The 14,812-nt window shown below is 44.6% G+C and overlaps 1 protein-coding gene across 2 annotated transcripts in view; it reads right to left on the bottom strand.

The window, feature by feature from the left end:
* Positions 1-14,318, bottom strand: part of SORD (sorbitol dehydrogenase) — a 29,771-nt gene extending 15,453 nt beyond the window's left edge. Inside the window, exons 1-4 of one of the 2 annotated variants that reach the window (XM_061157036.1) lie at positions 14,127-14,318; positions 4,031-4,064; positions 317-481; positions 26-166 (exon numbers count right to left, since the gene is read on the bottom strand). In XM_061157036.1, coding sequence (XP_061013019.1) covers positions 26-166; positions 317-481; positions 4,031-4,064; positions 14,127-14,189 — 403 coding nt within the window. In that variant the 5' untranslated portion in view covers positions 14,190-14,318. The remainder of the gene's footprint in view (positions 1-25; positions 167-316; positions 482-4,030; positions 4,065-14,126) is intronic. The other variant, XM_061157038.1, reaches the window with a different exon arrangement.
* Positions 14,319-14,812: the final 494 nt, after the last annotated feature.

The following is a 14,812-nucleotide window of genomic DNA, read 5'->3' as shown; positions in this document are numbered from 1 at the left end:
CCCCTTTACCTGGCTTATTTCTTACTTGTCTTCGGGTGTTGAATTAATTGTCTCTTCCTCAGCTGAGCCAGGGTTCTGGAGAGTAGTATACACTGATCGCACCCTGTATTCTCCTCTGCTGCCCTCAACACAATTTTGATTAATTGTCTGTTCCAGTTGCCTTCCCCTGTGTAAGATCCAAGTATGTAGAGATTGAGACTGTCTTGTTCACTGCTGTGTCCCCAGTGTTTGCCAGAGGGCCTGGCCCTGAAAAATCACACAGAAATATATGTGCTGAATGAATAAACAAATCCATTGGCAAAAGGGCTTTGCTGACCTGGTTGTAGGTGCCTGACCAATGATCCCACTTTTACAACTGTTCCTGAAGCTTCATGCCCCAGCACCATTGGCTTTTTCACAACAAAATCTCCAATTCGACCATGCTGCCAGTAATGGACATCTGAGCCACAAATTCCAACAGAATGCATCTTCAGAAGCACCTCTGATAAGAGAAAGGAGAAGGAGAAAACAAGTGAGAAAGGGAAGGACCCCTCTATCTCTCTGAGGTGTTTTTCCTGTAGACAAATGAGAGAGTTTGGTTTCAAGGTCAGGTATAAAACTTAGATCACAGAGAAAAACAAGCTAAAAAAGCAGCTTGACTAAGTCTTACAAGGCAAGAAAGCTTCCAAACAGCAAAATAACTGCATGTGAGGGCTAATTCTATGCATCAGCTTGGCTTGGCTAAGGTGTCCAGCTCTTTGGTCAAATGCTCGATGTTGCTGGGAAGTTACTTTTTAGATGTGATTAACATTTAAGCACATTCATGTTCACTGCAGTATTATTTACAGTAGTCAAGTTATGGAAACAATCTAAGTGTCCATTGATGGAGGAATGGACAAAGAAAATGTGCTATTATATATACAATGGAATATTATTCGGCCATTAAAAAGGAAATCTTGCTATTTGCAACAACATGAATGGACCTTGAGGGCATTGTGCTAAGTGAAATAAGTCAGAGAAAGACAAATACGATATGATTTCACTTATATGCAGAATCTAAAACCAAAACAAAACAAAAACCTACCAAACTCACAGATACAGAAAATGGATTGGTGGTTGCGAGGCAAGGAGTGGAAGGTGGGTGAAATGGGTGAAGGGGGTCAAAGGGAACAAACTTCTCCTGATAAAATAAATATTAATAAGTCACAGTGAGGTAATGTACAGAACAGTGACTATATTAATAATACCATGTTGCATATTTCAAAGTTGCTAAGAGAACAGATCTTAAAAGTTCTCATCACAAGAAAAAAAAGTGTACAATAGCTATTTGCGATGACAGATGTTAACTAGACATTGTGGTGATCACTTCACAGTATATACAGATATCAAATCATCATGTTCACCTGAAGCTAATATAATGCTATGTGTAAATTATATAATACTTTAATAAAACAAACATTTAAACCAGTATATTTTGAGTAAAGCAGATTATCCTCCATAGTGTGGATAAACCTTCTCCAATCAATTGAAGGCCTTAAAAAAGTCTGAGGTTTCCTAAAGGAGATGGAATTCTCCTCAAGACTTACCTGAATTTTCAGCCTGCTGGTTATCCCTACTGATTTCAGACTAAGCAGCTCCTCTCTCTCTGTTTCTCTCTATATAATAAATCTAATAGAAATAAATATAAATACTAATGTCTCTCAGTTCTATTTCCCTGGAGAACTCTAATACACCAAAAATAAAAGGTATTAGTAGGAAGAAGTGTGTCAACCACCTAAGAGGAAAAAAAAACTGTTTTTTGAGGAGATAACTGTTTCCAGACAATTAATATGCTATGCTTGATTCTTGAGCTTCCCAGGTGGTGCTTCAGTGATAAAGAACCTGCCTGCCAATGTAGGAGATGCAGATGTGGGTTTGATCTCTGGGCTGGGAAGATCCCCTGGAATAGGAAATGGCAACCCACTCCAGTCTTCTTGCCTGGGAAATGCCATGGACAGAGGAGACTGGTGGGCAACAGGAGTATGGTGTTGCTAAGTCCAACACAACTTAGCAACTGAGCATGCATGCCTGATTCTTATCTATCGTGAGAAGGAGGCTGGTACAATTCAAGCTTGGCAATACTTTGTGTGCTATCAGGCTAAGTTCTTCATGCTTGTTTTGCTCAAAAGTGCAGCTTTAATTTAAACCATCCAAAGATTTCAACTGGCATTTCTCCTTCACAGGTTTGAATACAGTGAGATTTGGTGATATTGTTGTTGTCAGTTTTCCAAGCTTAAAATAATGATTGAACTGAGCTCCTTTGCTGAAATAAATCCTAAAGGATTACTGGCCTAGTGTGACCGAGTTTACCACATTACAAAGTATCTCCCTGAGAAAAAGCTCTGCCCTAGAAAGACAAAGAGCCCAGAGCTCTGCTCTGCACTCAGATGTCTTACACACTGCCCTTGTGACAAACCATGGGAGATCCACCAGGTGTGGCTCCGTAGAACTTTCTCATCCTTGGTGAAGAGAGTAAGAAGTGGCAGGGCACATCCTGGGATCAAAGGTAGGGAAAAGTCATTTGAGTCATGAAAATTATCTCAGAGTTTCCTCTCTGAAGTTAGCAATTTATAACATGAGATTACATTTGAGATGCTGGAACACTAGCTGAAATTTACCATCATTTCCCTTTTCAACTCAAGAGCGGCAAGGGATAAGAAAGTGAGAGCAGAATGCTGCATTAGAGAGAGAAAGTGAAAAGGATCCTCTGGGTCCAGAACAACCCTTTTCTTTTCTTTCTTTCTTTTTGCCACTTCTGGAAACCACACCGACTTTTCAGAACACAATGAAGTGCCCTTTCACTTCTCTGAATATCATATCTCGGTAGACACACTTGAGCCTTAAATATACATTACTTGCTTAACACTGATAAAAACGGCTATTATCTGTCTTCTCATTGCTATAAATCAGTAACCCAACTGACCTTTGAGTAACAAAACTCCAGAGGCTCCAGGAAAGCTGCCATCAGTCTGATGTTCACACAGAAGCTAGAGTTCTGGGGTTAGGCAAGGAAGCATGCACCCAACTCATCAAGGACAGAAAGAGACCCGAGGGGCTGGGTGTGGGATGAGTGATCTATAGACACTTTGCCCCTTGCCACCTGCCTCACTTCCTGCTGCGGGACCCCAGGGAGGAAAGGAATGGGGAAACTGTCAGCTGGAAGCTGCCACAACTAGGAGGGTGGCATGACCTCTCCAGGTAGAGACATCACCCCAGGAAGTGTGCGGGTCAGCTCGGCTGGACAGGTTTGGCCAGAAGGAATGGAGCAAAGGTAGCAGGAACCCTGTCCCAGTGTGCTCACCCACTTTCTGCTCCTGTTTGATTAGGGTAGTAGGGGAGGGCTCTGTGCAGCTCCTCCCATCCCCACTGGACAGAACGTCCTGGTCTTCGGAGGCCATCCTGGATGTCCCCTTTCGTATTTACAAGATTAAGATCTATAGACTCACGCCTTTCCAAAGTTTGGGTTAGAGTTAGGACATGATTTGGTCACCCAAATGGCAGTTTATAGAGGACAGAGTAACCTAACTCTGTCATTAGTTCAAAAGAGGGACAATTTTGCTTTTGCCATAAACTGAAGAATTTTATGTCAAATTCTCTGGGACAAGTCAGCAGTTTGATATGGTAACTTCTCTGGTTCTACCACTGTTTCTTTTATTTCATATAGCAGCCAGATTGAATCTATCCAATCATACTGTGGACAACAGAACTAGGTTGAAAGCCTAACAAAAGCATAGTTTTTTTAAAATTAATTACTTTAATTGGAGGATAATTACCTTACAATATTGTGATGGTTTTTGCCATACACTGACATGAATCAGCCACGGGTGCACATGTGTACCCCCATCCTGATTCCCCCTCCTATCTCCCTCCCCCACTCATCCCTCTGTTTTTTTAATGGAGGTTTTAAAGTAACAAACAGTAGGAAAAGAGGGAGAAAGGAGTGGCGTACTTGTCTCTCCAGGGTAAACAACAGGAAACAATAAAAGACAAGTTGAATATTCCACGGACCTACCGTTTGGGCCTGGTTCAGGGATAGGATAGTTTTCCTAAAGGAAACAAAATAGAAAAACCATTTAGCATGTACAACAACTTTACCTTCTGAACATTTCAAAAAGTTTCATTCAAATATTTCTTCTTATAATTAACACAGATTCAGACCATCCTGCTGCTGGGTGGATGTCTGAGGGGCTACCCTGAATCCTGCTGACTCCAACTGCTGATCTCACCCAGGCCACTGGTGAAATGGGCCATGGACCAAGAAAAAGTATACAACTTGCACACCCTGGCAGAAAGGATACTTCTGGGTCTCTAATATCGGATGTGGATAATACATTCTTATGTAGTTTTATTTGGTCTGGCAAACTTGTACTGGGAAAGGATGAGGTGTTTCCGGCAGTTGCACAGGAAGGCTTTTGTCTCTGGACAGGTTGGAAACTGTGTGTGCTCCGCTCGTTCAAATCAGTGCACAAACCAACACTTGTTGCTCTCTCTCAAAACCTCCCACATGGAGTTTTAGTTTCGGGGGACACAGAGGACCTGCATTTGGCCCACGCTCACTGGACTAAAAAGTAATCTGGTGTTCACAGCTGTTTATGATGAGGATAATGATAATTTACCAAGCTTTTCTCCCATTGCCAACTAGCTAGGAAGTTCCTAATGACAAGGTGGAAGGACAGTGAGTGGCCAAATCCAAATGTTCATTTTATTAATTCTTTGAAGGCAGCCAAGCAAGAAGAGGGAGGAGGGATGCAAATAAACCATTCACTGGACATACCATGTGCCAGACAGTCTACTGGGCTCTACATACATCATAGCACATGGCCTACCACTTGCAGATGGGAAACCTGAGATTAACAAGTTAAAAAACTTGATCAAGGTCATAGGACCAGAGTGGACAAACCAGGTCTAATTCCAGGTGTGTCTGACTCCCAAGCCTGCCTCATTGCATCCCACTGCACCCTCAAAGTGGAATTTGCCTTTTCTCCTCTAGGGGTGATGTAAGGAGCAATCAGATGATGAGAATTTTGGAACTGGGCCCAATGCAGAGTGTTCTAGATGGAAGCATGACTCAAAGCTTGTCTCCTTCACAAAGCCTCACCCAGATGCTTTTATGGGAGCAATAAATAATCCTAGGACTATTTTGCTAACATGATAAGAACCTTGTTGCCAAAGACTATGCCTTCAATCTCTGGCACCAGATACAGTGCTCTGCCCCAAACCTGGGAGGCTTGGTACTTGTTAAATAATCACTCTCCATAACAGTATTTCCACAGAAAGTCTGAGGTTCTTGCTCATCCAAGATTACCAGTCTTTTCTGTTATAACAGCTCGATGCTTATTTGAACTTCCTGTCTCCAGTGAAACAAAAGGTCAAAGGGTTAATGCTCATGCTCATTAATTAACACGACCAACTTCTTTGTGCCAAGTCCTGTGCTAAATGCTGCTCATGCATCACCTCCGCTCATCCCCAGGACAACCCTATGTAATGCCTTTATTATTATCCCATCTTCGGTACGATGAGGTTGAGGAACAGGGAGATTTAGCAATCTGTTCACAGTAACAATAAGGTAGTAAATGATGGAGCAGCACCCAAAGTAGCATGATGTGGGGACAAGAGGCAGTTTTTTCATCTCTTAATACATTTGGAAGGAGAGGAAAGGAGAGGAGGAGAGAAGGGAGGGAGGGAAGAAAGCCATCTAGAAACGGGCAACTCCCGGTGGCTGGCGGTCACCAAAATCTTTCTCAAAGTTGCTGGTCCCACACCTGACATTATACAGCATCAGGGACTGCTGTGTAAGGTTATGTTTCTGTTATACGGAATGAAAACTTAAATTACTTGCTAAAATGAAACTAAGACTAAGTAAGGCTTTTTATTCCAAACATGGAACTGCACCCTCCCCATCCCCACCCACTCCCTATCCCCTCAACCCTCTAAAGGCGCTAGTAGGCAACTTTCCAGGCACTGGGAATTTTGGATGGAAAGATGGTAAGATCCAAACTCAAAGCAACAGTTAGGAGCACCAAGTTGCTCTTTGGTCACCAGAGATTTCTATTGTAACTGTCTGTGGGAGTTAACAGAGCTCACCAACTTTGGTCTTACCACATGGGCAAAGCGGCAGTGTCTCTTCTGGACACTAGAGGGTGCTGTGCCAATAACCTGCTTTTTCCTTAGTAGCAGAACAGATATTATGGGGAACTTAAATACCCCTTCCTGAAAACCATCTGTCTTTTTCTGTTCTCTTTCTTGCTGATTCTAAAGACTCTTACAGCTCAGTTTTGGCTCTCCTCTCCCGTCTCTGCAGGAGACCTGCCACCCGAGCACAAGACCATGTTAAGATCAGTCCTTAAGTTTGTAAATATTATCCTAAGCGTGGCTGCAGGGCTCACAATGTTTTCGAAAGTTATTACAGCATGGTTACTAAAAAAAACCTTGCTTTTCATTTATGGTTGGTTCCTTGGTATGATGTTGGCTAAATCCTGTTTACTTAATCTCCTTTTCTGTCTCATATTACGGCGGTGATATGAATTTATCCTATTTCTCATGTATCAAAATTTCTTAGCTCCTCTGAGATCTCGAAATTTCACTTTTAACCCTGGCCCCTAAAAAAAAAACAACAAAACCCTGGCCCCTTTCTTCATTCCCAAAGGTTTGTCATCATGCATATTCAAAGTCTCTTGAACAGGATTTCTTATCTTTCTGTGAGTGATAGTAACCAGGGGATAGAAAGGAGTTGAGTAACATTCTTTACTGAGTTATGTAAGTTTTACAGCATTTTCACTTTGAGTCCCTTCTATGCCCTTCAGGTCTTCCCCCTCCACCACCTCCACAAATAAATCATGAAAACACTTCAGGAAGAACTCTGTGGGAACACAGAATTATCTCAGGGGAATCTCACATCCGAAATGTTATCTTGCCTTTCCTAAATATATTTTCTCAAATTAGCTTAAATATATATTTCTTGAATATGCCCTAGTGGCCCCCTTTCCTCAACTTCCAGTTGTCCACCTGAGTACGTCTTGCCTGGATGGTAGAAATGATCTCAGGATGAGGAGAAATTAGAAGGAGGTGCTCATCCCCTCCTCCAGCCAACATGACTCTGGAATCACCTGTCTGTGTTGAAATACAGGTCCCCCTCCAGGAACTGTGTGTCCTTGGGGCAGTTACATAACATCATTGTGCTTTCAATTTTCTTCCTCTGTCTAATGAAGATAATCATAAAAGAGAGAGCCCTTGGGAATTCCTCAGTGGTCCACTGACTCCAAACTCTCTCTGCCAAGGGCCTGGGTTCAATCCCCGGTCAGAGAACTAAGATCTCACTAGCTGTGCAGCTCAGCCAAAAAGAAAAAAAAAAAAAAAAGAGTGCCTGACTTGTAGTAAATGTTAGCTCTTATTACAAAAGAAATAAAATCAAAATCCTTTCTGTATAATCAGCTCACAACATGGTTGAACCAGCTTTAGACAACCGTGTCCTTTTTCTTTTGAAAGGGTAACTTTTAAAACTATTTTGGGGAAAAGTTGTATTTCTCGTTTCTCATGTCAACATTAAGAGAACTTGACTGCTTCTGAAAAGGCTGGAATTTAGAAGAAAAGTCAAGTAGGATTCCAGCATTTTTCAGGCTTGATTCTAACAGTTGAGTGTAAAGACCGTGTCCCCTGCCTCAGAGTAAGGGACAACAGGCACGGCTGGGAGAAAGGGGCCATTCTCACCCTAGGTCCTTGCAGCCAACCTTTGCCACCTGCTCTACCAGCCAGGTCTCCTGTCAACCTGCTGGCTGGCTGCCCTGCACCCTTACGGAGACCAGAGTGGACGATCTTATTCTTGCTTCCCTCACTCCTCAACTTTCTCCCTCCCCTGAGGGCTTGAAGGGTGTTTTGAGGGTATGAGGAAAATTCAAAGGCTTTCCATTTGGCCACTTTATCCTAAGAGGCTTTGTTCTAGCCGGCACTGGTCCTGGCAAACTCGAGGTCAAAGTAGAAGGGTCAGACATTCCTGCAAAGTTCACTAAGCTGGTCTCCAGCCTCCAGCCCAGGCTCTCTGGGCTCCAACCAGCCTTCTGCTGATAACAATCTTTCTAAATTGCAAATTCATTTAAAGTGCCCAGTGATCCTGCAAAATCCTAAACCCCCTCATTTTGCAGGCTATCTACCTCCTTGCAAGCCTCCTGCAATTCCCAAACCACCCCATACTCACCCCCTCACCTCAAGGGGGCCATTTCTCCACTGGTCAATCCTCTTTTTTCTTCCTTGAGATCCCACAGGAAGTGAGAAGTGAGGGGAAGGGAGTCATCTGGAATGGCTTCCTAATTCCTGTGGGAACTCAGGGAGATTTGAGGTTTGGGTGTGTAGAGACTGCAGTGTCAGGGACATCCAGGTGGGGTTGTTCAATAGATGCTTGTACCCCTGGGACTGGCATGGCTGAATCATGAACATGGAGAGAAACACTCACCTCCTGCAAAAAAACTTTCTCTATCCCCACCACCCTCCCTCCCCTAAGCTTCTGCAGCACCTACAATTGAATCCATACATGATGGTTAAAAGATTCTCAGCGGTGATAAACTTAAAAAAAATTCCTCCTGATTCAAAACGTATGGACATAACTACACATGAAGCTATTAGGTGGTTCTTTATTTACTGATTAAGTGCTCACTGTGTTCAGGTCTAGGTAACTGAACATTAACATTTCTAAAAAATTATTGAGCTGAATATCACTTCACAAAATCTGACCATATTTTCTCCAATAATTAATGTTCTTCATGTAAATTTGGTTTGGGGAAAACTGCCAGCTTTAACAGCCACACTAAAAGACTTATGAAGTGGACATCAATGTTATATATGAGTATACATTTCTCCTCCTTAATTTCTCTGTCATGCAATTTCGAAAGAAATTTACCCCACACCCACCTATAATTCTAGTTTTCCTACCAGAACAGGGTTACTTTTACCAGGTCTCTTAGTAGTACTAGGATTTATAATATAAAATGTTAAAATCCTGTTTGTGGTATTGTTTACTGCTCTTCCTGCTCTTAGGGGAAAATGTTAGCTTTGTACTTCCTGGCCTTTTGCATTTGGCCTTTGGCATTGCCCTTCCATGGCATCTGTTGGCACAGATGGCGGTATTTGCTGGATTTAATTGCCTGTTGTTATCTGGTTTGGTTTTGTTTTATTGTTGGAACATAATTAAGATAAAAAAAAAGAAAGGAGCTATCTCTTTGGCCTATTTGCTACTACCCCATTTTCCTGTTTTCTGAAGGAGTTCTAGATTCAGCTTCAACTGCCTCTGACTGATAAGTCTAGCTCAGGTATTAAAGGGTTAAGCAGCCTCACTCACAGTAATCTCCCAGTTTAGCCCAGCTGTTCCTTTAAGCCTTTCAGGGCCCTTTAATTTAATCCTATAGAAGCTGGCAGCTCGGCCTACTGGTAGCAAAACCAGGGAGAGGGACCTGATATTTAGGACCACCCCAGCTGCCGTGCGTTCATACTCCCCTCTTTCTACAATCCTCTCCTCCTCACCCAAAATCTTAACAGCAAAGTGTATATGTAAGAAAGAATGTGTATTACAGACTCAGAATTATCTTACTTTTTAAAATATAGATTCAAAGGAATCATATAGATTCAAAGGAATTCTTTTGACATCAGATATAACACATCTTCTCACAGAGCAAAAACTAAGAAATATCTTTAAGGTGCTCTGATTAATATTTAAACTCGACGCTGATGCACTATTTTCTCTGCCGTTTATAATTAAACAACATCAACCCACCACTCTGAAATGATTATTTTCCCTTAACCAGTTTCCTCTTCATACAGCTAATCATAAACAAAAGAATCTGACTACATCCCCTCCACCAGGTGGGGGCTGTGCTGTTCTTGTTTTCCCTGTCCCCAGACTCCCATCTGAAATCTGAAAGAGCCGGTCGGCAATAATAAGGGAGATAACGTGTTCTCAGCATGGTCGATGGACTGCTGCTGATAGGTGATGCAATACGTACAGAAATTATTGGCAGGGGCATTTAGAAATGTTTACAGCATTTTGACATTGCTACAACATCCAAATGCAGTGATACAAACATATTGATCCATGACCAATTGGAAATAAAAATAAAATTGGTCCTTTATCTCAGATAGTTGGGGAAACACAAACTATCCCTCAAATAGCTTCTTTGGGGAAAAACTAATTAGACTATTTTATATCCCAACTCCATGAAATAATAATTCAGAGAAAGAATTCTGTGAGGGTGCAGAATTTACCATCCCAAAATATGTCTTTTGGGCATATTAATTATTTTAAGCTGGTTATTTTTTAATAAGTTCTGAAAACCCAAGTGACACATTTGTAAGGAAAATCTCCATTTATAAGGGTATCTCCCTCAATATACCAAATAGAGGAAGATGACCAAATCTCTCGAAATTCGTCAGTGGAGACGGCAATGACTTCAATCTGTATAACAACCTTACCCTTGTTTTCGGAGCTTTCCCTGGCAACCTCCCATAACTGACTCTTCCCACCCTCAACATCTTCCTTTCTCTCTCTCTCTTTTTTTTCCACTTATTCCTTTCTCTTTAGCTGTGGATGGTGTTTAAGGTGAGGGCTTTGGCCATTTTGGCAAGTTTCTCAGTTTTCCTGGGTCTCTCTCATGTATGCATGTTTAATAAAATTTTGTTTGGTTTTCTCCTATCTCATGTCAAGGTCCTACCTCAGACCAGCCAGAAGAACCTAGAAGGATACAGGAAAATTTCTTGCTCTCCAATACTATCTAATTCTCACACAACTCCGAGGTGAGTACTACTATCATCCCCATTATAAAGACAGGAAATTGAAATGGAAAGTAATCTGGCAAGTCACACAACCAGAAGCAGTAGAGCTGCTGGCCACTCTAGGCCCTACTTGGCTTGTGATCTCATTACTGTCTCCATTCGAAGAGGACCTCAGCGAGCTGACAGTGTTTGCTGATAAGCTGTTTGTCTCTGTGCAACAGCTTGATCACCTCTTCCATTGTTTCTTTCAAGTCCACATGTTCTCTATTTAAAATGGTGGGGGTAAGGAAGAGTAAAGGAGTGAACGTTCTAAGTCCTTATTATAAGGAATCATAAAGAAACCCGCAATCTCTCAGTATATATATGTGTACACACTCCCACTCTGATTTACATAAATGCCCCAGAGCCCAAACCACAGTAGAGGCCCAAGTCCCCAGGCCAAGGAGTACTGACTCCTCCCTTGCTGTGACTGTGGTGATCACTAGTTATCTAATAGTGAAGGAGTTTAATTTTTCCTTCCCTGCAGCCACAGCGTGGAGAAAGAAAAGGGAATCTTGCCTTTTTCACAGACAGGTTAGAGGAAGGCAAGGTATCAGGTTTCCTTCCTGGTAGGCAGGCCACAAGTTTCAAGTGGCCACTGAGATGTCTACTCCCAACTCAACCCCAAACCACTTAGCCTATCTGCTTTAAGAAAGGGGGTGCAAGGGCAGATATATCCCACCAGTTGGCTCCCTCTGGAGGTGCTGGGGGACAAGCATGCTCAGGAGCGAGTGGTGAGGGCCAGAAGGGTCTGTGTTGGGTTGCACGTGTTTGGGGAAGGAAATGGCAACTCACTCCAGTATTCCTACCTGAAGAATCCCATGGACAGAGGAATCTGGGAGGTTCTCAGAGATACCAAAATGTCCTGTCCCAGAGACATCTTAAACTCAAACCCAAACTTATCATTTTAATCTACTCTCTTTTGTCCAGTAAACGAACCCCATCACCTCCAACAGTTGGGGTCTTCCTGAATCCACCCTGAAGCCTTTCACCCAGTGAGTATACCAACCCCACCACCACAGGCTACATTCCTATCACATTCTCATCTCTTTCGGATACACTCACCCCATCCCAGCCCCTAATTTGGGCAGTGGGTGGATTCTAAGGCACAGTTGATAAAACCAATTTTAGGTGAGCCTCCCCACCCTCTTCTATGTTCAATGCTTAGTTCTACAGAGCCACATAAACAGTCTGGCTGAACCGTGGGAGAGCCTGAGTTTAGGAATTAAGGCAAAGGAGAGCCTGGGGTTGTAATTACAGTTCTGCTTATTATTAGGTACACTGACTTTCCTTAAGGCAGGCCCTGGTCATTCAGTGCCTGTGTGATAAGCTGCTTCATTTGTGTCTGACTATCTGCAACCTTATGGACTATAGCCCGCCAGGTTCCTCTGTCCATGGGGATTCTCCAAGCAAGAATACTGGAGTGAGTTGCCATGCCCTCCTCCAGGGGATCTTCCTGACCCAGGGACTGAACCCACAACTTTTATGTCTCCTGCCCTGGCAGGGGGGTTCTTTACCACTGGCGCTACCTGGGAAGCCTGAGCATTTGGCACATCACATATTTACAAGACCAGAAAAGAGGACACGCAATTTTGTACTGCCCTTAGTTTGTACTTGTTTTTCCACTTGTCTGAATGTCCCCTAGTTTCTGTCTTCAAGTAGCATTCATCTCCTCTAGGGCTTCTTCCCTGGGCTAAAGGCCCCTGTGAGGCCTTGACTCTCTGTGGCCTCCAGCAAAGCCCTCACACTTGTATCATTTAGTGCATCTGTCTGAGTGTCTAGAGCAGCTTGGGTGTCAGGGCTTTGTCCTCCTCCTCCTCTCTGAGCCCCCAGCCCAGTGTATGGCACACAGCAGGATTCCTCTCATCCAGTAAGTGTTTGTAGGATGCAGGGCTGAGTTTGAGATCAGTCTGTAAGCTGTGTATAGCTGTACCACTTTCCTTTCTTCCTAATACCATCTGGTGTTTGCAGCAATAAAAACTAATAGTGTCACTTTAATTCAGGATCTTGGCTGGAGGCTCCAAGGGGAGTAGAAAGAGCACTGGAATAAGAGTCTGGAACTCTGGGTTTTTCTGGGCTCTGTTAACTAGTGAAGCCTGTCACCTTGGGGATGGCACTTTCCTCAACTGAGTTGGCTCTGGGCAGGCATTCTTAGTCTGGGGTCCACAGACCTCTAGAGGGTCTATGAAGGAGGGCCATAAAGGAAGTCCATGAACTCTGAAATTGCTGCCAAACTCAATCTGTTTGCATTTTATGGGGACAGAAACCCCATAAAAACCCCATATTTGACAGATTATCAAATAGTCAAGAACTACTAAAGTTGGATAATTTTCCAAGTCTCTCCAATTTAGATCCTGGTGCATATTCTCTTTGAGGGGGATGGAAGTGCTAGGGAACAGGAGAGATGGCTGGCACAGGACCCGTCCCACATACCCAACTGCCCAGCTCCATCTGAGATGGACTTTGTCAAAGGAGCCCTGGCACAACTACAGGGCTGACTCCGCAGCTCCCAGAACTTTGGTCCCATGAGCCAGGGAGCAGAGGCAGGGTCTGGGGTGGAGGAGACACATACATATTGCTCTTAAAGGGACAAGGGAGAAGGAATGGAAAGGAAAATGGCTGAAAAAGAAACCAGGGGTGGACTAAGAGAGGTAAGGAGGAAAGGCGCTTTAGAGACATGAAGACTATCAAGATCCAGAAATCTGGCACAGTCATGGCGACACCAAGAGTCCTGGAGATGGAGATCTGTGCTGGCACTAAAGGTGGAAGAAGCTGGCACTTTCGGAGTACCTATTAGGTGCTAGGAATTCTGCTGATCATAATAATCCTGCAAAGGGTGTGTGATCAGCCCCAAGCAAGAAAGATTAAATACGAGTTCCACAGTTTTTAAATGTCCCTCTGACCCTCCTTTCTGCCTGCACTGTCTACCCAGAAAAGAAGCCCAGCACGTGTCCTAAATGAGGCAGCCTGTCTGATATCACTTCTGCAAAATGCAATGACAAGGGGCAGGGCTACGAATCCGAAGCTGGCAAAGGAGGGCTTCAATCATTTTGCAACCTTCCTGGGCTCTGGCCACGTGCCGGCCACAGGGCTAGGTTCCGGGAGGCACCTTACAAGAACCCTGCTCACAGCACCTTAGGACCAACGGCCAATTGTCCCCCTCCCCCCAACATGGTAACCAGCTCGATCGCCGGGCCAGGACGCGCAGTGTGGGGCCCGCACCGCGCTGGAATTGGCGAGCTGAGACCGCGGCTGGGCTTGGAGGAGAGTAGGGCAGGAACAGGCTAGTCTTCCCACTCCCGATCCAGTTTTACCAAGCGCAAGTCTCCGGGTCCGTGCACCACCAGGGAGAGGTTCTCGGGCTTGGCCGCCGCCATGTCTGTCGCTCTCTCCCTCTCGGGTCGGGGCCGCTGTCCGCAGCTCGTGAGGTGGCTTGGTTGGCGGCCCCTTGGAGGGTTGGGGGTGAGGGGCGGGAGGCTGGGCTTTGACTGGGAGCGCGCGCCCGGCCCGGGGAGGGGCCTCCTTGTCCCTGACAGCCGGGGCGGGGCTAGCGGAGAGGGGCGGGGCTAGCGGAGAGGGGCGGGGCTAGCCCTCCCCAGGGCTAGCCTGGGGCGGGAGAGGGGAGGAGGAGCGGGTGCGGGGAGAGTGTGAAGAAGGTTAGAGAGTGAAAGGAGGGGGTAGGGAAGGGATAGGGAGAGGTAGGAAGCGGGTGGGGAGGGGTGAAGAAGACCAACCCAGCACCACCTGCAGTGCACAGTTGGTCTGTCTCACATCCAAGGGGACCAGTCTGCCCTGAAAGTAGTCTGCAGAGGCAGTACCCCTCAGACCAGAGTTCTCAAGCTTTAGCTGCCGAGTAATGAGGATGGGTAGTGTGGGGCAGTTTCTCAGGACCAGCACAGAGATTTTGATCCAGTAAGTCTAGTCTCAACTGAGGCCTTAGGGTCTGTATTATTAGCATTGAGAATGCTGAGGCTGCAGGTGGCCAATGGTCTACAAGTGG

This window comes from Dama dama, chromosome 12 (assembly GCF_033118175.1).
Source record: "Dama dama isolate Ldn47 chromosome 12, ASM3311817v1, whole genome shotgun sequence".
Taxonomy (NCBI): Eukaryota; Metazoa; Chordata; class Mammalia; order Artiodactyla; family Cervidae; genus Dama; species Dama dama.
Note: the sequence above shows the minus strand (reverse complement) of the source record. Positions and strands in the feature narration are given on the sequence as shown.